General features: G+C 38.9%; 2 protein-coding genes across 2 annotated transcripts; both read right to left on the bottom strand.

The window, feature by feature from the left end:
* Positions 1–4,783: 4,783 nt before the first annotated feature.
* Positions 4,784–8,316, bottom strand: irf8 (interferon regulatory factor 8). Its single transcript, XM_020098702.2, has 9 exons — positions 8,090–8,316; positions 7,784–7,984; positions 7,324–7,507; positions 6,993–7,087; positions 6,744–6,801; positions 6,364–6,411; positions 5,869–6,261; positions 5,669–5,784; positions 4,784–5,530 (listed from the first exon to the last, which is right to left on the bottom strand). Exons 2-9 carry the CDS (start codon positions 7,952–7,954, stop codon positions 5,333–5,335), a joined length of 1,263 nt encoding a protein of 420 aa, XP_019954261.1. The 5' UTR covers positions 7,955–7,984; positions 8,090–8,316; the 3' UTR covers positions 4,784–5,332.
* A 1,930-nt stretch (positions 8,317–10,246) lies between these two features.
* dusp22a (dual specificity phosphatase 22a) lies at positions 10,247–23,472 on the bottom strand. The gene is made up of 7 exons (XM_020098953.2): positions 23,170–23,472; positions 21,845–21,878; positions 21,192–21,274; positions 19,886–19,935; positions 15,613–15,687; positions 15,255–15,426; positions 10,247–11,592 (listed from the first exon to the last, which is right to left on the bottom strand). Exons 1-7 carry the CDS (start codon positions 23,188–23,190, stop codon positions 11,401–11,403), a joined length of 627 nt encoding a protein of 208 aa, XP_019954512.1. The 5' UTR covers positions 23,191–23,472; the 3' UTR covers positions 10,247–11,400.
* Between the last annotated feature and the right edge of the window lie 1,948 nt (positions 23,473–25,420).

The raw sequence follows: 25,420 nt of genomic DNA, 5'->3' as shown, positions 1-25,420 counted from the left end.
ATTCAACACTAGATTTCTGCCAATAGTTCCCTTTTACCTATATCTTACACACTGGACCTTTAACATATAAATTGTTTTAAAATTTACAGTATTCATCTCTAAATTCTTGACAGTTTTTAATCATCTAAACGAACAGTTAACCCTGAAGAGGACGTCCATAGGTGCGAGGTCTCAGGGACGTGTAGTGTGAAGGACATGAACTGATACTTATTAGAGGATCTGAGCCTTGATCAGTGGCTACCATAGTGTGTGTGTGTGTATGTGTGGTTAAGCGTCTTTCTCCCTGCATCCCACGATGTGGCCCCAGCCTCCACCTGTCTCTTCTCTGACAGCGTCCTCAGTCCTCTCCCAGTTCCTCTCTGGATGACTATTTTCATCTCAGCCGCTCTGATTCTAAACCAATACTGTCCCCAGAGACACCACCAACGCCTTTAACACCAGTGCTTGTAAAACACAACCTGCGCAGGGTAAATCACATCTTTCCCCCTGAGGGTTGTTTGCATACGTTTTGTCTCACTCATAAGTAATAGATAAAAGAGTGTGAATGGTTCTTTGTCTCTGTGTGTTGGCCCTGTGATTCGCTGGCAACCTGTCCTGGGTCTACCTCTCACCCAATGTCGGCTGGGATTTGGCCGCGGTCTCCGCCTGTGACCCTCAAAAGATAAGGGGTATAGGTTGTGGATGTCTTACTGGCCTGGCACGGCATTGATGAGGTCTAAAATTAAAGTGATTTAACTCAATGCCATCATTGTGGGGACATTTTGGCCGGTCCTCACTTTGTCAATAGGCTGTCTGAGGGTTAAGACTTGATTTTATGGTAAAGGTCCAAATTAGGTTAAGGCTAGGGAATGAATTATGTCAATGAGTGTCCTCACAACTATTGAGACGTGCATACGTGTGTGTGCTCCTGTCCTTGTGTCTTTGTGAGGACCATTTTAAGCATAGACCCTACAGAGAGGACATTTTAGGAAAGTGAGAACATTTTGGCTGGTCCTCAGACTTTGTTTTAGTGTTAGGGTTAGAAATAGGTTTAGGGTGAGGGTGGGGTTTAGGCATTTAGTTTGGATGGTTAAGATTTTGATTATTAATTTATTAATATTACGAAGGTTAGGACTAGTGAATGTATTATGTCAATGAGTGTCCTCACTAAGATCGAAGTACAAACATATTTTCTCATTTTGCGGTGGAAAGCAACAGCATAACTGAAAGGTGCTGAGCAAAAAACCAAACTATGTACGAGGACTGATGAGTCAGCAGCAAATCAAGAGGCAAAAAAGTAATTCTTTTTAAACTTCAAGGAAAAGCTTTCAATTTGCAGTTATTCCTCTTTTGCTTAATTTCCTTGAAGCGCTGCTACTTCATGAAACACATGCTTCTTCTTTTAAATGTCGGTGAACATTTTTGTGTGACATGTTATGGAGCAGACAGCCATGGTTCCGTATGTTGGCAACATCAGTTCTGTTTGTCACTTGTCTCTAATGGTTAATTGTGGGAAGCCACAGATGTCACAGAGAGATTTTGCAACACAAAGAGAACCACAGACATTGAAAATGTGAGAAGAAAAGAGACAGTGTTGGCAAAAACTGCACATGAGCATGTGTCTCCTTCTCCTCCAGTCACACTCCCCACAGAGGACGGGAGACAGAGCACTTCTCCACTTCTCTCTGTCTCTCTGCCCCCCCACACTCATATTATTGACATGTATTAAAATAAATAAGTCACTTTTTCCTCCCATAGTCCCCCTCTCTCTTTTTCTCTCTCTCATTTCAGATATCTCTGACCCCGGAACTGCAGGACAAGAACTATTACTACTATTACTATTATTAATTACAACACTTCAGTAATTAATTGTTATATGAATTGTGCCTGTTATCAATATTAATTAACAAGTCTATACACTGTTACTGTTTACGTTTTGACTAGTCAGATCTGAATCCTGATGGTGCTCAAGTGATCCCGGTTTCTCTCGCCTCTCTCTCTCCCTCTCCCCACTATCTCTCTCTCTTCTCTCCCCTCTTTTCCACCCATCTCTCCTCTCCTCCCCCTTTTTCTTTGCTCACCCCAACCAGTCGAGGCAGATGACCGCCCACATTGAGTCTGGTTCTAGAGGTTTCTCCTTGTTAATGAGGGAGTTTTTCCTCCACAGTCGCCAAAGTGCTGCTCATTCTGGGAACTGTTGGGTTTCTTTATATTAATAAGATTTAAGGTTTGACCTTTTATGTTAAGTGCCTTGAGATAATGTATATTAGGATTTTGCGCTATACAAATAAAATTGAATTGAAATTGAATTGAATTGAATTGAGACAATATCAAACCCTGTACATAAGTTCAACCATTAATGCTGCAATACATAGCTAAAGAATAGTGTGTTTACAAGAAACACGATATCAGAAGTAAAAGTACTCTTTATGAAAAACAATACTTCCTCCTACATCAGCATCCCTAAATCTGTTTAACGCTCTTTTCCCAGCAATACTCTCACCTAAGTAACTGAGTGAACATATCACAGTGAGTGATCAAGGTTTATAACTGAGAGAAGTTCAGTATTTCAATAATCTACATCATATTTCTGACAAACTCAATCTTACATTTGAAACACTTCTAAAATGATACACTTAGATTTTTGAAAAAAGTTAATTGATATATTAAAATAGCGGAGCACTGTAGTTTTAAGCAAGCTCAAACAAGAGTAAATTGAATATTTATTGGGAACTATTTTCTACAGCGGATTTTATTGGTTCTTATCTAACTCTCTGCAAGAAAGTGCACAAGCATATTACCCAACATACAACATAACAACATTTATTGTAAATTTGACCAAAAAAAAGAAGAAAAGAAAAACAGTACAATAAGATAAAATAATAAAGTAAATCATTGGCTTCCAGAAAAGTGGAACACAAAATTTACTAGATTTACTAAAGTAAAATAAAGAATTAGAAAATTTAAATTAAAAAACAGATTTTAAATAATTAAATTTCACTGAATTATTTACCGCTTTAAACGTTGGCAAGAAGTTTAGGAGAAAACTAACAACATCTGTATTTCGGCCTCTAAAACAATCCTTGTTCTGAGGTTTTTCTTTATTGAAACTAATCTGAACCCAAACATTATGCAAGCCTGTGATTCCTTATTCACACACACACTAGTTATATCCTTGATGAATATCTTATTGTGTAAGCACATGACATTAATCCATTCTCAGGCACATATTTGAGGAGTGGGGGTAGAGTCAGTTTCCTGTGACAGTTTTTGAAGTAAGTTCCTGTTCTGTGAAACTTAGATAGAACTCCCCTATATAGATAACCACATACACACGCACACACACACACATACAAATACACACACCCACACACACGCACACACACACACACACACACACACACCTGTAAACACACACCTGTGGTTTTATTCAGTGAACCATTCATACAAATATGAGTTAAAAGTTTTATCAATTACTGTCATATGAGGAGCGCATGACTTCTTTAACTATGCAGTATTTGTATGAGTCATTAAAACTTTCTCATAGGTGAAAAACACATTGAGTGAGAAACTCAAAAGTATTTAGTAGTTGGCTATACAATTAATGCAACCTGAAGAGCTAAGATAAGTAGTTTTCTTTGGGAGATTACAACATGTATTTATTTTTGTGTCTTAATTAATTACTTTTTTTATTTGGGCACATTTTTTTTTTCTGTCTGTTTTTGTTTATTTTTTATATAAATTTGAACCATTCAGGTAAATTTGATGAAGAACCAGACCTTTATTAATGATATGTGTACAGTATGTGTGGAAGTATTTACAATGACCATTGGAAACATGAGTGTTTTGTATTGGGGAACTGAAATCAAATCTTTGTGTGTGTGTGTGTGTGGTCCAGGTATTTCTCATGTATTACCGTCATTATTAATAGTTAGTTAGTAAGTTATTGACACCTACTGAGAATTGTTTATTGATTCTAAATGGTTCTCATTCTTGCTCCATTACCCTGTTGTTTTCACCTCATGATTTTAACTGAGAAACCATTTGAGACATCAGGAATAATGAAGACTAAGAGATGTCATCGCTTCATTCTGACTCATTCAATCAGTCAGAGTCAGCTCATCACTGGAGTGATGGTGAGGGGCTTGTCTGAGAGTTTCCTTGTCTTGGGTAGCCAAGATCCTTCTTTTAGTTTCATACATTGTTTTAGTTTCATCATTCCTACACTGGAGTAATATATAGTATTTAGTTTGGAGGAGTTCCCTCTTAACTACTTTGCTATTGCCAATGAAGTGACAGAACCAGTGTTTTTTCAATTAAGCCATTGGTAAATCTTTTTTCCAAGATAATATGAAATGTTGAGTTCATATTGTAAATTTTTATATATGCAGAATTTTAGATTAACCTCTCCTACAGACATTTGTTGTTGTTTTTTTCAAATTCCAAACAAGATCCTAAATATTTATCAGGATTCCTAAAGAACTGGATGGCAGTTTGGGGAATTGTTGTATGCATAAGCCATTTTAGACATTTCTGTTTCATGAAATGGTGCAGGCATTAAAACAGTTTTGTTTCACTCATCACATGTGAAATAAAGTCACTCAAAAACGGTTATTTTCAGCCTATCCTGCACCATCAGATTTTGTGTAATTATGTTGCTACAAAGCGCTACACATTGATTTGAATGCTGTATTGATATATGAAATGATTGAAAGGACATGACCAAAAATTTAAAATAGCAAAGGTATGTTTTAGAATTAATAAATAATAAACATACATATGATTATACAAAGACAAACACATGTGCAGTTCAATAAAAACTGTTTAATTTGTCATTCAAAATTAAGTAAAATTAGGCCCATATAAAACAGTCAGATAGTAAAACCTATCAGCAATTTGAGGCCACATTGCATTTAAAATGCTGTGCAGTTACTTATCAATGAACATAAAGATTTATTATTTACTATAAAAAGAAAATAGAAAAATATCAGACAAAAATGCCTATATTGTTCAGTTTATCCAAATGGCCGCACCATAAAATGACTCAGCTGCAATAACAGCAACAAAGATAATGACACATTATAAAATACTTTTGAGAGAACATACAAACTGTTGTTATGAAACTTTCAGTAAAATATATAGAAGATTTCTTAATACAATCGACAGAATGCAGCAGGTGAGTTGTGTGTAATTTCTGAATACTGTTTCTGAGTTTGTATCAGTACTGTACAGATATGAACATTACTTTTATATTTATATTAGGTACATCCTAATAATGAGCCATGCCACACAGAGTATGTGAGGAAAATTGATCTTGTCTGGTACATGCTGAAGGTGTATGACTGCTCACAGCTCAGGCAGTGATCGGCATGTTGTCCCTGTAGCAGGCTGGTCTCTGGGGTCCACTGTAGCTGCACAGGTCCTGATAGATGTGGGCCATCTGCTCATTGGTCGCAGCATCAGACATGTCCAGGTTTGGGTTGTTGCAGTAAGGCTGGGAGCGACGCATGTTCACGGCCTCCAGCAGGTGCTGGCAGTTCACCACAGTGATCTGCAAAGGGAGAGTAGACAGAGAGGTGTGATTTGACAGGATGTCGAGACTCCAATATCTGGGTTGAAGAAAAGTCTTATTTTGCTCATTTTCTCAACTGTTTGAGTGAGACACACGTTACGTCTTGACTGGTCCTACCTGCACAATGAGTAGTTTGCTTTTGGCATTGTTGAGATTGTGGAGCTCTTCTCCAAAACACAGAGTCACTGTCGGATCAGGAGCAGGAAGCTGACCCTCCTGGTACAGCTGTACAGCTGGAACATACAGTGCACATTAACAGTTAGTGGTCAGACCATGCATTGATTAAGAGTCTTCAAAGTTTTCAAATAACAACTTACCTTGAAGAAACCTTCCTGTGTCAAATATCTTGACTACAGCATCCCTCTCGAGTTTACAGGGCACTGAGCTGTACGGCGAGCCCACGTCTCCCAGCCCGCTCCAGAAGACACGGCTCTGGCACAGCCTCTTGATGAAGATGCCCTCTTGGTTGGAACGGACCAGCACACCTCTCTCCACGTGTCCCAGGAGCTTGCACGTAACGTGGCGCTGGCGGTCGTACTCGATGAGCTCAGCAGGGGGAAAGTGAACATTCTGCATGCTGTCTGAACTGTAGAGGATGCTGCGGCCCAGGTGCTGTTGTGGGGAAATCCTGCAGCCTTCAGGGTGAGTTACCAGTGTGTTCTGCATCAGTTTCCCTCCATAGTAGAAACTGATCATCATTTGGGAGAAGGCTGTAGAGGAGAACATGTATACGAATTAAGGTATAGCCCCTGCATGTTTCATTATTACTATCAATGCTTAATTGTGGATCTGATCTAATACAAAATACGTACCTGAGCTGACAGCACCAGATGGCAAAGGGTCCAGCTGCTGTGGGAAAGCTGTGGATTTAAGGGAGGAAGACTTAAGAGACTTTTTAGCGCAGTGGACACAATCACAGTGTCATGTCATACTCTGCTGCATCATCAGAAATAATGTTTCTCTCCCAAAGAAATAATCGCCTCAGTCAGCAAAGCTCAACAGGATGTTAGTCAATCCTTCCATTGCAGAATCTAACAGACAAGCAAACAACCTCTATTTAGCACCCACAGTCAACACTGAGCTTTCCACTGTGGTTATTTTCAAAGACATTAAAGCTCAAATCTCACAAAGACGGAACTAAGAGTCGTGCATGAGAGATGAGACTAAAGGCAGAGAAAACAAACTGCATTACCACTGATGCTGCCTTGGGACCAGTACTCTGGACTGGCCTGGATGTTACAGCCTTCGTCCTGCAAAATACCACAACACAAAAAGGTTTTCAACACAGCACCTTCCTACGAGTCATAACTGTGGAGATTAAGTGGGTGGTGCTGACATAAACAGTAATGAGGTAAAAAAGGCAAAGTGCATCTAAAGTGAAAGAGTGCAGCAGGAGAGGTGAGAGGTAAAGTTCACAGTTTGAAGTGAGAAGCAGCCTCACCTCTTTCATGAGCTCCTCTATTTCTGCAGGGCTGCAGTCAGTGAGGTCACCAGAGCTCGTTGGAGCTGCCATGGCCATCATTGAGTTTTTACCGTCTGTGGGTGACAGAATAACTCTCTGTGATTTCTTCTCATGGTTCAAACACAGTGGTTTTAGCTGCCGCACTGTTGTTAATGATCCATAGTTTTCTCATGATGAGTCACAGAAGAGCGATGCAGGCTCTCAAGACATCGGTGGTTCAAATGTCAAAAATAAATACAATAATCATTGAGACAACATTTGGATTTTGACTCATAGTGAACACAAGAGCAGCAAAAACAGAAAAACTCACGCTTCTGCTCCTCCTCGGGTACGATGCGGTAAACTTTGTAAGGCTCGGAGATGTCCAGCTGAGACCGCTCTGTCACCTCCTCAAAGTCAGGACTTTTATTGAGGGCACAGCGCAGTCTGGTCTTCCATGTTGCAGGCTCGGCCTTGTCCCCCTCTTTAAACTTGCCTTTAAACACAGCCCAGGCCTGTGTGTGTGTGTGTGGGAGGGGGAATTAAGGATGGAAAAAACACAAAGAAAATCTGATTTTCTGTGAAGTTCTCAAATTTGTTGGCCACATTTTTGTGAAAATAACATGAAACCTTTGTTACTGTTCAAAGTGAAGTCTGTTTATCAATTACAGTCCAATCAAACAATGACAGTTACAGGTCTATACTATCATTGGACCACAGAAGCACCAGATTTAAACAGCTAGATCCACCATGTTAGTTTCATCAATCTTTCCACAAGGGATCTGTCAAACCTTGAAGATGAATGCGTCCACTTCTTGGTTGTAATCCTGTTTCCCTGCGTGTTTCCACGGAATCCGGAACATGGTGCGGCTCTCGTCCTCCCACTGGAGCCCACAGTACTGACCACTGTGGATCTGCTCCACCAGCCACTGCTTCAGCCTCCGGCCTCCAGGGTTAGACATCTTGGTGTTTTTGGATCTTTTTAAAAGCAACTAAATGATGATGATAGGCAAAACAAAACAAAAAAGAAAGATTATAATATTATAATAATGAGTATTCAACCAAGGTAAAACATTAGTTCAGTCACTGATAAAGACCTGAGCTCTCGCCTCTGTGTGAGTTATCCTGATGTGATGACAGATGCCCACAGAGTTTATTGATGAATGAAATAGCTGAGCGACAGCGCCGCTTCTGACCAATGAGTGCGCTGAAGTGTCGCTACGGCCCCCGCCCACTCCGGAAGTGATGTTCTCCTAAGTGTGCGCGTTTACAAGAAATGGTCTGATAGAAGCGATGGTTGTAAAGTCGCTGCCCACGCTGCAAGGACGTGGAGAGGCAGAACCCACGAGTCACAAGGTACCCTGAGTCTGGGGGATTTCTGCGCCCACTCACGTCACAGAGATGTTGTTGTGCAGGTGGAGCAGGATCACTGTGTGTGTGTGTGTGTGTGTGTGTGTGTGTGTGTGTGTGTGTGTGTGTGTGTGTGTGTGTGTGTGTGTGTGTGTGTGTGTGTGTGTGTGTGTGTGTGTGTGTGTGTGTGTTTGAAGAAGCTCCATTACTCCGGATCAAGTCTCTGACTACATGTGTTTATTATCAGAATGATCCAAGAATCAAGTGGTGGGGTCTTGGTCTTAAGAAGAGTTCACATCTGTGTGCTGATCAATACCTTATATCAGGAGTAAGAGGGAGTAATCCATGTTCTCATGCTTTTGAATTGCTTACTTTTCTTTTATCCTTCTCATTAAAACCAATCACCCAATTAATACATGTTTGTCTATATAGTGTGAAAAATAGCAATAACAGCAGCAGCAGCATCAAACATCCATGTACAAAAGATAACCATATTTACAATTATTATTATTATTCTACGTACTGTCTTTGATTTTAAATAACATTGTATTTATTTGCTTATTGTCTGTGATGTTTTTTTTTATTTGTCCTCTTTGTGACACACTTGAAAAGGTGCTGTATAATCAGTTATTAGTATTAGTATTCATATAACTCATATTCTATCCACCTTCCTCATCTGTGTTTAATCAAGGCTCGTAGGTCACACAAATAAATAAAGCTTCATCAAAGTTATTTGTCAGGGTCCCTCTCATTATTCTAGCCTTACAGTTTATCCACCATAAGGTCATAGTGTAACAGGCTGTTGGGGCTGATACTGAGAGTTGGTTAATTTATAACTCAAATGTCAGTTTCCATGTATAAATGTCAAAAAATATAGTTTGAATTCATTTTACATGATAGTAATCTGATAATTGAGGGTTACTTTAGACACAAAAAAAGCTAATTTAACACAACAGCTGATGTTTGGCAACAAGTAACAGATATTTTCCTGATTTACTGACAAAATAGAGACCTAATTATTAGGCCATTAATCAAGACAACAATCTGCAGATTAATTGACAAGAGTAATTATTAGTTGTGAACTTTCAAATTATATTTTTGTTGTTACACATATGCAAGGTGTAATACAGAATTAAAAGCTTGCAAGGTTTCAAAAGTCCTGATGGAACAGGATTTATTAAATGTTTATTTAATCAGTTCAGCTCATCTACATCTGACAAACAAAAGTATAAATAGCCAACTCACGAAATAGGCCCATTGTAGTAAGTATCATAACAGCACTGACTGCATTACACAGAACAGGTTCAAGTCTCGCCCTCAAATTCCAACTGCATTTCCTCTTACTGTTACCTTTTGTTTAATTTACACAAAGCCTGACCTAGTTTCTGTTGGTGATAATAGCGTGAACACCTTCTTGGATTCCCTGCCAGGATATAGGCTGCCTGAACATCTATTGCCTGAACATCTATTACCTGACCACTGTGCAGCCTCAGAAATAAAGTAATCAAATATTATGCAAATAAGCAAGAGGCCAAAACCAGGAGATTCCCAGAGATGTATGCACCACCTCTCAGAGATCAGTTCAAAGGAAACATGAGGTAGAGTATTTCCTGCTGAAGCTGATGAGAGCAAGTTGCATTTCTGAAAAATAAAATCTTTAAGAATAAATTCTATAGAATAGTTTCATCATTTTATACACAAAACTACCTAAATGAGACCTGAGAAGAGTAAAACCAGAAACCTCACATTTCTAATTTAAAACAGACTTTTACATTCAACAGGATTATCTGGGATTACAAGTGCAGTGATCAAGATGCTTCATGAGACGAGCAGCTGATCTACAGAGAAGTTCAATATTAACCATGTAAATGGTCATTTCATTTATTTACACACAAATACCATGGTGTTGATAGTTCAGATTTATTCCCGTTTCCATATTTTTTATCAATCACTGCATCATATTATAAAAAAAAAAAAAGTAACATAAAAACACCAAAAAATTGACAGTACCCATGAAATTATAACACAAATCAATTTAGTCACAAAAAAAGATAAATCAGAGCTTCATTATCATCGGGAAGACTTACAGAGATCCTTCATGTGTCGTTACAGATTCATTCAGCTATGCTTCATGTAGCTCCTCAGTTTAACCCGGTACGCTTTACTTAAAGGAACCTTTTGCCAATTTTTAAACCTACTTCGTATGTTCCTCCTTCATATGTGTGTGTCTTTACAAAGCCACAATAGATATATGGAACCAATGCTCTTTACAAATAGAGTTTACTAAAAAAAGTCATCCCAGTGTTATCTGATATCAAGAACAGTATCCAACTAGGTGTGAACAAAAGCTGTTTAATACATGGCAGTGATGTGCGGCAGTACTGTATTTATTGTTGTTGTAACCTCTGTAAGTGGCCAGAAAATCTACCTATATTTGGTTATTGCCTCCTATGAGAGTGTATCTGTAAGAATGTGCAAATGTTGGGCCTTGGGGGAGGTATGAGCTCCACCGAGAGCCGTTCTCGTTGTGTAGTTCATCAGCATGTGCAGTGTTAATCGTGTCAAGCATTACGGCAGCTTTCAGTAGGATGCATAAATCTTATGCCGTCAATCTGGCAAATTAGCGGCAAATTGTTCCTTTAGGACTCCATTCATAATCAGTCACATCTTTAAGGCTACCAAGCTGAATGCTGCAGGTGTGATGTGACCACATGGGAGTGTAGTGTATTCATCATGGCTAAGGTGCTGAGGTGTTTGGAATAAGGCGTCTGTGAGCACTGATATTGTGGCTGTACTCAGGTAAGTGAGCATGGGAGGTACTGGTAGTGAAAACGAGTCTGTTGAACAATTCTAAATCAACCTCCACTGCTTCAAATCGACTATGACCGATTCAAATATAGTTATGTTAACGAAAGGCTTAAAAAACTTGATTCTTAAGGGGGCATTCGTACAAATGCCTTGGCTATAATTATAATTTAGGGGTTGATTTGGAATTGAGTACAGAATAAAAGCTGCTGCCTTTTCCAGACAGAACTGGGCAGGAGGACTTTAGCATGTTTCAGCTGCTGCCTTCAGGATCATCAGCGTTAGACGGCAGAGCAGAGACAGCTTCACCATGATTTATCCAGCGCTGATCTGCTCCTCTCCTCTGGCTCGCCTGCTGCTCTGTGTACTGGCTCAGGAGGGCTTCCACCTGCTCCTGGTCATTAAATGGACTGGGACGGAAACTGGACTGTAACCATGCTCGGTACTAGGGACGAGAGGAGTGACAAAAAAAAAAACAAAGAAACAACATCACCTTATTGTGTTAAATCAAATAACATTACAGTGTTCCATACCTTGCTGACAGGACAATGTGCATACATAAGATAAGCAAATCTGATTTTCCCCTGTGGTACCTTGTAGACAGTGTCAAAGCCACGTCCAATTTTTCACAAGAGGATTTTTTTTTATCAATCTTTACATTATATGTTAATTAGAAATAACGGAAGTGTGACGAAATGGTCTGAATGCATGATTTTCACTTATTATGGGATACTTTTTAAGGATTTATGGTAAAAAATGAACCAAACATATGATCAAATCATTTCAGTACATGTACTTGTTTTCTTTCTATGGAGAGATGCTTGTGTGCTGCGTCAGTCAATCAACTCCAGCTGCACTACTGCTGTTCCACAATATTCCACTCTGTTAAACACACCCTCCCAATTTTTATTCAACCTGTAAATATTTCCCATCGATCCTTTAGCTTGTCAATGCCTCTGCTGCTCTATGTTAGTTTTACTGCTTGTCAAGTCTGCCCCTCCACCACCCCAGCACCCACCTGCAGACTCAGACAGGAGAGTTCAATATATTTGCTCATCCCTCTCATTATATCTATGTAATCATATCAGGGGGAGCGATGAAGTCGGGGCCTAAATGCCTAAATGACCTGTTCTTCCATATTTTTCTACTTAACTTGTGTTCAGTATGTGCACCTTTGTGGTCATAAATGCTGCACCTGTTTATAGTGATTTGAAATATGTACTTGATATCTTGGGTCTATTTGCCAAGACATGAGTTTACTCAGTTAAACAGTTTTAAGTAAAACTCTGAGAGTGAGGTGACATTTTCAACAAATTCAAGAGCATGGAAGAAACTGTCATGAAATAATAATCCACATATTCAGTTTGAGGCGACAAACAGAAACCTTGTTCTGCACTTGGAGTTGGCAGATAGGATAAGGGGGTTAGCCCTAACCCTAACCCTAAGACAGGGCAGAAAGCTTTTAGTGAAACATTCCTGCTCCCACATTTACCTGGGACTCAGGAGTTTCCCTTCACTCATCTTACTTAATCTTACTTACTGTAAAATCTGCACTTTATAAATATTCATCTAACTGTATTTCATCATCTTGGAAAGTCATGACACATAATCAATCTACAAGATGCTCTTTACTGCCTGGTTAAAGGCCTGCAAATCTGTACGGAAAAATCAATTAACAACAGCATGGCATTTTCTGGTATTACCGCTGCAGAGGAGAAAATCTGAGTTTTGATTCAATTTGTTCCATAAATTCACTTTCCAGTTTTCCAGGTTTCTATATCTTTAAGGTTTTTGGCAGTTGTTAGTATCTGAAGATAGAAACGATAGCAGTATAAATTGTGTGTTAAAAACTATATTAATTATAATTAATTATATTTTTATATTAATTGTCACAAGAATGTAGAGTTTTCAGAGACAGCATCTTGTCCCAAAAGGAAGGAATTGCACAAAGGATGTCCAGGAACTGTTTTGTGCAATATCTTATTATTTCTGAAAGACAATGTGAAGTGAAAGTCACTCTGAAAGTACTACATTCATCTTACTAAAATTAGTATTGTCACTGTAAACTGAAAAGACAAAACAGTACAGCCCTGACTCATAGGATCAAGACAACTGTAACAATGAATAACCAATCAAAAGCACAGTATCAAGATAACAGATAACATATGTATAACATAGGGGTTGTAAAAGATGCTGGGCACTGTAATTCTGTCATCATTAAAAAAAGAAATCCTGTCAGCAGCTACAAAGTCCGTTTGAGAGTTCCACATGAAGATGGCTGAAAACTAAAAGAGAAAACTTGATGTCAAATATACCAAAATGTTAACATGATGGCTTTACTGTCAGAAATGAGTCCCACTGGAGCTCATGTCCTTGAGATAAATGCTTGAATCGAAAGATTCATAGAATGGCATTGACTCTTGGAAAGGCACAAATTGGATGTACACTGTATTTCATGCACTTTGTTGTTGTCATCCTGTGGCTGTAAGCTGTTTCGTTATGTTTGTGTGTTGTTTTCTTTGTCTGTGTTTCTGCAGGATTACTCAAAAACTACTTAAGCAGATTCAGATAAACAGGTGGATCCAAGAATTTACTTTCACTTTCACACGGTGAGAAAGGATGTTAACCTTAGCGTATGTGTTTGCTGAGTGCCCATATAGATACAGCTGTAGCAAAGCAACATATTTGTCCTAAGGATTCCTCCCTCCCTATTCAAGGTTTAAGTAAAAAACTCCAATTCAACAGACAACATACAGATTTCCTCTAAAATCCTCGAAATCACTGCAAGATCCACAAGCAATAAGCAGATTATTCAATCATGTTATGTTGCAAGGTGCTGACAGTAATGCTCAACACGTGATGAGCAGAACTGACCTGATGCAATCCCAGCAACCCCCCTGCAGTTCCCCTTCTCTGGGCAATGGTTAGATAAGTGCCACTGTAATGAAATCACGCACTAGGTGCCTTCAAGTAACTGCAACATTTGAACAGCTGTGAACAGCTGCCTACAATGTGTTCATATACAACACATCCTGTCAATGGCAAAATGCTTTGGGGACAATGACTCAAAATAAAATCCAAATTTTCTCACTCCAGCTCGTTTTCTGATAACTCAAAAAATGTTGTCTGTAAGGTTTAAACCAGCATTTTTAATACAAGCATGTGTACCTGTGATTCATCAGTTACACTGCTTGATCTTTTGTCTTGGTGAAAAAATTCTCCAAACCAGAATGGACATAAAACCATGAAGCCACTTAATACTTCCTATAAGTGGTGACATTCTTTAAAGTGGAAGTAGACAAATCAAAAGTATGAGTAATTAGGCAGGGTCACGCATTATGTACCCAAAAGGCTCCTTACCTGTGAAATGCCAGACACCTAACCCCCAACCCTTTCTACATATGTATCTTATAAATATATATATATATATATAAATATATGTTTCTATGTTCACCTACATGTTCACACATCACCACAAAAGTGCCCCCTGATAAGTAAGAGTATAAAATTAGGACCACTTGCTCTGAGTTCAGATTTGAATCTTAGAATCACATTTTTCACAAATAAAGTTTACAAATCAGTGCTATGTTCTTACCAATGTATTATCTGAGTCACAACTTTTCTTTCAAACTACCTCCCTGATGTGAGATGTGATGCTGTTAAGTTTTCGTCCCACACTGTGAATCTCAGTTTCCACACAGCCATCACAGAAATAATGATCTACTGTTTATTTAGCTCGACAGTATTTACACATTAATGAAAACATACACGGGACAGCCCACCTGTCGGGTATCTCCCTTTCCATGACAACAAGACAACCACAATTAACCTTCGATAGGTTAACCACCTACTGCACGTGGAGCATGACCCTGTGAATTCCTTGGCAAATCACCAAAACAGCCCATAACCCACCACTACCTGAAAATACCAGTGGCAAAAAAGGGCCTGAATGTTTTCTGTAGGTATTGTTTGTTCCGTTGCATCACATCCATTGACGTCGGTGTGCATGTTCCCTAATTTCACAGACTTTCATATATGTTTGTATCAGCCCCCAGCCTGTGTATGTATTCACCATGTCAGTGTTCCTTTGTGTGTTAGCGTGTGTACCTCTAAGACTTGCGTCTGCTGATACTCCTGCAGCTGCTGCTGGAAGCCGAAGTTTGGGCCGACAATAGAGCGAGCGGCCTTAACTGCAGACAGACACTCATCCCAGCTGTAGTGTGTGACAGTCATCAGGTAGGCCACCACCATGGTAGTGCTGCGGGATACACCTGCCAGACTACAGCAACACATGGGACACTTGATCAGTTTGGTCATTTGCATCCATAACACCATTTTTCTTACAGGTAAAAAGGTCAATGACAGGTAATGAATGCTTCTCACAGCTGAAGGCTTACATGCACAGTCAATATGAATCGGCACACTTTCAACAAGGAGCTGGTAACAGCTTTGGATAAAAACCTACCAGTGAACGAGACAAGATCCACCATTCAGGCGACATTCGTGGATGAAGCTGATGCACTCTTTAAAATGCTGCGATCTGAAAGGAAAACAGACACAACTTTAACTATTTTCCAAATTCTGACTTATCTCATATAGCACACATGATTCTATGGTGTGTAGAATGGACATAAAAACAAACGTTTTGAATTCAGTATCACAAACACTTTTGGCTCATCAAATGAGGAAAGTAGTTTGCTTTTGTCTAGGCAGAGTGGTGTCACGGATGAAAAGGTAAAAATAGAGTACACATAAGGATATGAGAAAGTACACCTTGAATTGAAACTCGGGGCCCTAACTCCGTTTTACAAACAGTTTTCACCGAAACTGTAATGTACTGTTCTGATTTTGACTGTCAAAACTGAAGGTAGAAGTTCAAATTAGTTCCAGAAAGAGAAATGTAGTTTTGATGGATTTGTATTAGTCCTAAGAAAAAGACTTAGTGGACAGTAGTGATTTTTCTTTCCACCACTCAAACTAGTCATGTGAGAAAAAAGGTCTGCTCTGCTCAAACAGAGAGTTTGTGGTAGACCAGAGCTCAGACAGTAGTTAGGGAAGGGAAGTACATGTGCTTGGCTTTTTCTGTCCAGCAATAATTTATTATCTGTCTCAACAAGAAAAAGTGAATCATTTGAACTTAAAACAATGTTTGTACTTTCTTTAGGTGGACCATACGTTTTTTTCATTATGCACATCAGACAGCCATCTCAAAGATACAAGCCAACTGAGCAAAGAAATCCTAAAATCCAAACTCAGTTGTACAACAACAACATAACAAGAGCTGCTTATGATACAAAGCACACAAATCCTCAGAATGTAAATTATTAACACAACATAGTGCAACTGGCTCCCATTCAGTGTCAGGAAACACTGATGGTGTTTTGCATAATCAAGAGCTGTGTGGCAGATAACAGCGTCTCCTGAGGAGCAGATGCTGGTTACTCAACAGCAGACAGAATAACAGACAGAGGCTAAAATAGATCGACTGCCACTTTTCTTTTTTACTCCTTCCTGAGACCCAAACTCCTCTTCAAAAGATGTCTCCTCAGCACTTTGCTTTGCCTTCCCTAGCACAGAGGTTTCCGGCCAACTTGTTTAACATACAAAAGAAATTACCTTGTGACAAAGTTTTGAGGTTTTGACCAGTTTAATCCAGAGAAAAAAAAGAAATAATAACTTTTTGACCCACAGCACATCTGGTTAATTGTGTTTAACATGCAGGGTCCTTTCACTCGTGCACATCTCATTACCTTCACCAAGTAGGTTATTATTAAAGGTCCAGTGTGTAAGATTTAGGTGAAAGGGATCTATTGCCAGAAATCTCATGATGTTTCACATTCATTTCATCTAAATTGTATGAATTGTAGTTTTCTTTATCCCAGAAAAGGCCCTTTATATTTAAATTCTTTATATTTACATCAAGGGGACCCTCTCTATGGAGGCCGCCATGTTTTTACATTAGTCCAGACTGGACAAACTAAACACCTTTTGAGTTTTTATGACAACTGAAGCTACCACAGGTTCTTTTTCATGTTTGGAAGGAGAGGGTGAGGTGAGGGGTGTTCAGCTGCAACATGCAATTTCAACACTAGATATCACTAAATTCTACACACTGAACCTTTAAGTAGGTTATTACGCAAAAACTACTAAGCGATTTCCATGAAACTTTGGTATAGGATCTAGTATGCATCAGAAAAGAAGCCATTCAAATTTGGTGTGGATGTGGATAACTGGGTCGATCCAGGATTTGTTTCACTATCTTTAACATTGTGAGATATAGGGTATTATTCTTCCTGAACATGTTCATTGATTTCTCTAGAAAAAGAATTAAACGTGTTTAAAGGTGTTTTTGAGTGAGCAGATCTGAATAAAAATCTGAATCTAGTGAATTTAAATGTGGTTTCAAAAGGGGACTGTTGGGCCTTGGAGGATCTTTGCTCTACTGACTCTAGCGTTGGAAGTGTTTTGATGTGCATCTTTATGCTGCGCACAATGTGCAAATAACCCATAACACACTTTTCAGGAGTGTTCCCCCTGGCCCCCCCTCCATTTCACCTTTGTTATGCCAGTCAGAGTCATCACCCACTGTAAGCCTGACAATCAGAGGGATGTTTCTAAGCCTGATTAAAGGTTCAGTGTGTAGGATGTAAGGCAAAGGGATCTTTTGGGAGAAATCAGAATCAGAAATACTTTATTGATCCCAGGGGGAAATTGTGTAAATTGAACACAAAATAAACCAAGTGATGTTTTCACTAATGTGTGAAAATCTAAATTGTACAAATTGTTGTTTTCTTTACCCTAGAATGGGCCCTTTATATTGGAATACTTTATATGTTCACTCCTATATGGAGGCTGCCATGTTTTTTTACAGTAGTCCACTGGATGAACTAAATCTTGACTTTCATGACAACTGAAGGCTGCCACAGGTCCCCTTTCATGTTTGGAAGAGGACAGTGAGGTGAGACGTATTCAGCTGCACCACTAGATGTAACTCAATTCTACACAATGAACCTTTAAGACTGGCAACTTTCATTTAATCTAATAAGGTTTTGTGAGCTTTTCCTTTTTCTTTAGAGGGTCTAAGGGTCATTTTACTAATATTTCTATCTGTTGTTACTAATATGTAAGTGACAAAGGCAATTAAGGCAGTAACTGTGGGCTACATATATGTCCCCGACTTCCTCACATCCATCTAGACATATCAAACCGCTACAGTTACTCCAAAAAAAGTTTTTGTAGGAAAGACCATCCCTGCTTTTGAACCTTACACAGGGGAGGGGCCATCAGAGCTGGCCATAAGGGCCCCTAGATGGTGGCGAGCATGATGTGGCGGCAGTTGGCCTCACCACTCCTATCAGTCAGACCAGTGATTGTGACAGAAGGGGTTTATTAAAGCTTTGGGTGGTCGGGGCCAACAGCCAGATGTCACACTAAAGTTTCCTTCCTGTGCTGCCTGAGGGAGAGACGCTTGATTGCAACAGTGGAGGTCAAACACCTCCAACCAACCCAATCAGCAATATCCAACCAAACGCTAAACCTCCTTTTACATTTACTTTCACTCAGCTCCATTTTCATCTCCATTCTGCAGAGCTCAAAGTCACAACCTGCAGAGTTAAAGCTCCAAATTAGGGCTAAAAACCCCAGCATTTCATCAGATCAGTGTATATGCAGATAATCTCTGCACTTCCAGTCTAACAGCAACTCTGTACATTCTCAATTGTTCTGGTCATGGTTGACTGGTTCTTAATTAACCTTTTGACACCAAGAATCAGTGTCCAGCCTGCATTCAACCAGGCAGAGTGTTACAATGTTGTATTCTTGTTTTAAGCAGGTTAATTGATGATCTCTATTCAAGCATGAAGACATGGACCCTTGGATGGTGGAGAGAGCAATATGCTTCCAATAAACATGTAGTCAACAGCAGCTTTTCACCTGTCAACAAGAGTATAATGCATTGGGGATTTATGGCCACCCTCTACGATCCCACCTCTGTCAGTGCAGGAACCCTAACTGACCAGTAGAGTAGAGGATTCTCAAGCCACGACATTAATGCTCAAAACTGCAACCTGTGACTGCAACCCTTGTTTCGTGCCTTTAGTCCGTGACAACTGTTTAATCCAGAATTACTAAAGCTCGTGTTATGTGAGGTCACAGATCCTTCATCAAAATTGACAAGCTATGAGTAATGTGTTATGTTAGTGACCGCTGCATGGGTGGGGGGGACAGCTCATCCCTCTTTCAACACAGAGTCTGCCTCCTGATGAACAAAGACTCAACAAACACGCACTTCTCTCTGAATCTCCTTCTGAAACACATACATGTACTGCATATACGTACAACACAGAAAAGAAAAACTCTTGTTAGTGCTCCTGTTAGTGCTAATTTAATACTGTAAGGTCTACTTTTAAATCATGAGAACTAAAGCGCTCCTGGTCACTTTGCCCTCTAATATACTGCTTAAGATGTACATTATCAGTGGTGAATATCTAAAAACAGCAGGAATACTGCAGAAAAAAAAATCTTTCAGTTAATTTTCTGTAAAATTGCTTGTGTGTCACACTCTGGGAACACAACCGGTGGGCATCAGTGTTGAAACCATACTGCATGACTCATACAGGACATTTTAAATCTGTCTGCGTGTGTTTCCTGTGTTCTTTCATTAATTCCTTGTATGTAGTAAAAACAGTGTTTGCTACCTTATTTAGGAATTTGTTTTTGTGTGTGTGTGTTTTACTCACAGGTTCTGGCTGGAAGCATCTGCTGCATGAATACAAAGATATGTCATGTCCTGTAAAACATACATGAAAAACAATATCACAGCTGAAACCAGACACAGACCATGCATGTTAAATCTGAATAAAGGCTGGGCAATAAAACAACATCAATAATTATCACATTATCATTTCTGTCAATTGCAATATAGCAAAGGTCCAACATACGTATATTGATATATCGCTAATGCATTGTGTAAGCAGAGTGAGGAGATATAACACATCATTGATCTACCTCATATTGTAGAAGGTTTTCTGTTTATCAAGAGTAAAAATGAGTTTAAAACCACAACCTGCATTTAAGAGCAAAAATTCAGTCTGTAAACTACTTAAAACTATAACAATGGAACATTTATTGTGATAATTATTGATACAATTTGGGCTATATCACTAATGTTTTCTGGAGTTTAACTTAATTCTAATAAACAGAGTTAAATATATTTCCCAAAATGGAAAACATGTTGTGGATTCTACCAAATACACAGTTTAAAACCAATCATTGTTATCTGCTGTATATGTATATGTAGAATATATGTGTCTGTAGTAGGCTGAACTAAGACGGTTATAGCTAAAGATTCTTTAAATTATATCTGGTTTTACTATTGCCCGTCTTTAACCAAATGTACAGTCTGTAGAATTTAGTGATATCGAGTGTTGAAATTGCATGTTGCAGCTGAACACCCCTCACCTCACCCTCTCCTTCCAAACATGAAAAAGAACCTGTGGTAGTCTTTAACTATCATGAAAACTCAAAAGGTGTTTAGTTTGTCCAGTCTGGACTAAAAAACATGGCGGCCTCCATAGAGAGGGTCCCCTCGATGTAAATATAAAGTATTTAAATATAAAGTATTTAAATATAAAGTATTTAAATATAAAGGGCCTTTCCTGGGGAAAAGAAAACTACAATTCATACAATTTAGATGAAACGAACTAGTGAAAACATCATGAGGATTATTCTACATTAAATATCTGCCAATAGTTCCCTTTCACCTAAATCTTACACACTGGACCTATAATAGAATGCCTTTTATTGTCATTGTGCAAAGAAACTTTCACGAGATAAGTGATAACAACAAAGAGACTAAATAAATAAATAACTTCTCCTTCTCAGCCACAAAACTCCTCTGCTCCAACTATAACTCATCACCATCCCCTGCTGGCTGACAGGCCACATTACAATATTAAAAAGGCGTGAATGGTCTCTGCATTTACTGAGTTTGTACCAAGTACTTTTTTGATAGAAAATACCAGCCAACCTGGATTGTCCACTAACCTCAAACACAGGTTTTGCATTGTTGTACACAGACAGGATGTGGGTGATGCCATTCTTTGACAGACTTTCTCTGTTTTCTGAATCTGGGACAAGGAGAGAAAGTAATAATTAGTGAATTTCACACCACTCACTCAGACCAGTTGTATTGTAAGGGGCTGCAGAGGCAGGTCAGTCAGCTGTTTACTGCCCTGCATCATCATTTGGTACACTTTATCCTGTGGTCACTTGCTCATTTCACTTGAACTATTCATAACCATAATGCTTGTGCCATCATGTGGAGCCATCATCATGGCAGCTAAAGATAGAAAGCTGCAAATGCCAAAGGGGCTGTTATACACCAGGGAACAAAAACACTAATGACTCTTGGCTGTTATTTTATGAGAGGCAGCAAAGCATAACAACTTTTAAAATCACATATTTGATAGATAAAACCCAAAGTACTATAAGGCACAGCATTTCAATATTCTGTAAAAATGCACAGTTTAAAATACCCAAATAACACAGGTTGCTATAATCCACCGCTCATTCCTACATGCATTTATGGCCTGTGAATGTGACCTTGTACCTTTTGTACTGACGCCTGGCCTGACCCTGCTATTCTGATTCAATCACATTAAGAAACATCAAATCAGTTCACATCATGTTTGTCTTACCTCTGATATTCCCCAGGTAGAGTCCATCAACAACCTGTGAAGCAGCAGTCACAGACATGTTGCACTCAGGTTAGATATTCATTACAGTCCGGCTTCAAAAACTTCACATGAAAGCAGCAAAGGTTGGTGGGTTGAGCCAGATTGGATTTAAGGCTTAGGGCTTAAGAACCAAGTACCAGCAAATGAAGCATCAGCTGCAGCCATAGAAGGCCTGAAGCAGCGATGTGTGATTATCGGTTCAAAAGTGACGAGCAGGGAGCAGCCGCTGAGATTTAGCTGCACAACTTAGGTACCACTACTACGAGAGGTCAAAACTCCAACAACTCCTACAGTATAGAACAGCACTACTGTCAGATCATTGCATTTATGTGTTTACCTGTTGGTCTTCAACATCGGTCTACACAATAAAACCATATGTGTAATATTGTGTAAACACAGTGAGGAGGTGTAACACTTAACTGTTCCACCTCAGATTTGTAGAATGTTTAGCTGTTTATCATTCTCTGCTCATAGAGAAGCGTTTAAAATGATAACATTCACCCAGGAGCAAAATGTGTAGGAAATGATCATATTTATCGTGATAATCATCGATATTGACTATATTGGCCATTCCTAGTCAAACGTTTAAGTCGTTCTATGTACTAAGCGTGTTGTTGTGATGTGAATTTTGCCAGAAACCTCTTCCCTGTTTGTACTTGCACTATGAGGCAGCATCTGTCTAAGAAAAAGAAGTAAAAACATGACAGAAAAACAAAAACGTACAGATGAAAAATACTTATGTAAGTAAGTACATACTTTCAAATTAAATGACAACATATATTTTCACGTTGTATTGCCAGAATAATAGACTGGGCATCTGTGTCATTATGTATGTTCACCATCACTGGTACCATACATGGGTGTATGGGCTGATAGTACAAATGATTAAATAATGTCTTAACAATGATTTGATTATCTATTGATTTGATCCTTGGAGCCAAGTTACATGAGCCCCTCACCCAAAGGTCAGAGGTCAGGATCAGCAACAGAGGATGATTGAATCAGTGCCCTGCTCGTGGGCACTGTGAAAAAATCTGGTCTTGTCAGCTGTGGTTTCCAAGTTTGGAACTAATTACTTGAAGCAGCACAAGTTCTGTGATTAGCTGTTTACACATTAAGGAAACATTGCACATGTTAAATGAATGTTAGGATCAGAGAGGCAGAACAAAACACGTGACGTGATGGACGTAGATGAGTCAGGCTGACATCACACACCAACACAACAACACACCAACACAACAACACACCAACACACCAACAAGCAAAGGAGCACGAGCAGAGCTTACCTTATTCATTCCATTGCCCATGATGACTGAACCAGTCCGGACTGTTTACATGGACTGTGAGTCTTACAACAGGAAGCTGAACTCTGCACAACAGCGACCGACCCCCGACCCAGCTGCTACGTGTGTTCGTTATGTGAACGCATCATTAGATGAGGTACACAACAAACAACCACAACATTCCTCAAACACTGACGTTATTCAGGCGGTGCAGGCAGCAGCTCCGTCACAGGGAGGCTTCTTCCGGATTGCTGGGAGCGCTTCATCCGGTAAGTGACGTCATTAGAGCGTGTCGCCGCCTTCAGAAACCGGCTGATATATAAATACTTTAATTTATATATATATACACACACACATATATATATGTACTCCGTGTGTACACTTATACACGTGTATTAATTCTAACCCAGCGAGCCAATCTGAGGATTTATTCATTCTACCAACTGTTGCTGCTTTTAAAACAAGATCAACTTTATTGATCCCACGCCAAACAGACAAGAGAACATGTGAAGGGAAAGAGAAGAATACAATTGGGCATTAAAAAGAAAATAAGAAAATACAGAGAATGTATACTGTATTTATGCATTAATCTATAGCCAATCAATTAATCAGTCAATCAGACTTAATTTACACACTTTTAAATTTCACTAGATCAAGATTTTTATTTGGATCTGTGCTGAATTGTACACACTTCTAAACCCCAGTCCCCTATTTTTTTCAATAATTAATACATGAATTTTTCTCTGAAAAAAGACAATTTAGAAAAATCACCATTTCTTGCAATAGGAAAGATTGTGAAAATCCTGAATCCACCATTTAATGGCCATTAAGAGCCCATTGAAAGCTTTTGCTGCAATGAAAAAAAATATCCATCATTTTAAACTGGGGGGTCTGCAGTTGCTATATTGACAGAATAGGTCAAATAGGAGGTCACCTTCAATTCTACCATGCTGCTCCAAATTGTACAAACGCATAGATATCAGTCCCTTAGATATAAACTATTTTTTTCCCATCAAGATCCAGGAATTATCCCCTGAGAATTTGGTGAAAACATCAAAAAATTTAGCTGGAAATGTTTAGAAAAAAGTGAAAAAAATACCTGCATTTGATCCGGATCCAGACCAAAATTTAAAGGGTTCTTCTTTGTGCCATGCCCCAAACTGAATGGAAATAAGTTTATTAAATTTTGCTTAATCTCAGTAACAAACAAACTAGAATCAAAACTGATAAAACTGTATATGCTGTGGACGCTGAATGTGCCACTGGATCAGTGAAAATGCGGCATAATCATATGGAGAAACAAGTTATCTGGTAAATGTCACTATTCTGACTGAAAAATGTTGATAGCTTTGGGTGAAGTGTTTGTGAAGTTCTGAAAGCTTACAAATGTATATAGTGCCCCCTCCTGACAGATATAGGAACTTGCCTGTGTATATACACTGCTGAAATTTACAGTAATATACGAGTTGAAATTCCATCAGTCAGATCACAGTGAGTGACAACCACGCATGTTCAAATGTCTACCATGACGCAGATGTGTCATACATGTCTGTCTATTGTTCAAAATGGCATTTGCCACTGTGATGGCAATAAATTAATTTAGTTGAATCTACTCAGCAAGGTCTTATTAGGCCACAGTGTTGCTTTCAAGTCTGTGCACTATTGAAAAATCTAAAAAAATATCAGTTTAGTCTTCATCGCACCCAAGAAACACACTTATATAAACCCAATTAGATATGTGTTCATCTTGAGGTCCCTACATGGGATGGGCTGTTCAGGTGTTTGACAGGGAGGCACACTGATGGGCAAAATACATGGATGGGTTATTTTGAAAGCCTATTGTTATTTTTCTTACTTTCTGTTGTATGTGGTTAAATTTAACAATTTAAACTACCAGACCAATGGAGACCAACATAGGTGACTAGCTGTTGAAAATAGTTTGAGATATTAAAGTGGTTAACTCGTTCATAAGATGATGATTGAGTTAGTGGCAACTTTACAACCATCTTTTAAAAAAGATGCACAGCTGCTGCTTCTTCTGAGAAAGATTCTTGGGAGCTAAAGGTACCAAACACTACATTGTTATTCTGTTAAAGATATAGATCATCATTCAAGCTCTTCTTACACTGTAAAATAGAAATTGGTCAACAAAGAGCAAATGACTTTGAATTGCCTCAATCCACTCCCCTAAATTTCTATATAAAACATAGAATGTAAAAGTATCATTGATGCAGAAGTCAAAGTCTAGACAATG

This window comes from Paralichthys olivaceus, chromosome 1 (assembly GCF_024713975.1).
Source record: "Paralichthys olivaceus isolate ysfri-2021 chromosome 1, ASM2471397v2, whole genome shotgun sequence".
NCBI classification, from domain to species: domain Eukaryota; kingdom Metazoa; phylum Chordata; class Actinopteri; order Pleuronectiformes; family Paralichthyidae; genus Paralichthys; species Paralichthys olivaceus.
This window is presented reverse-complemented; position numbering and strand designations above follow the sequence as displayed.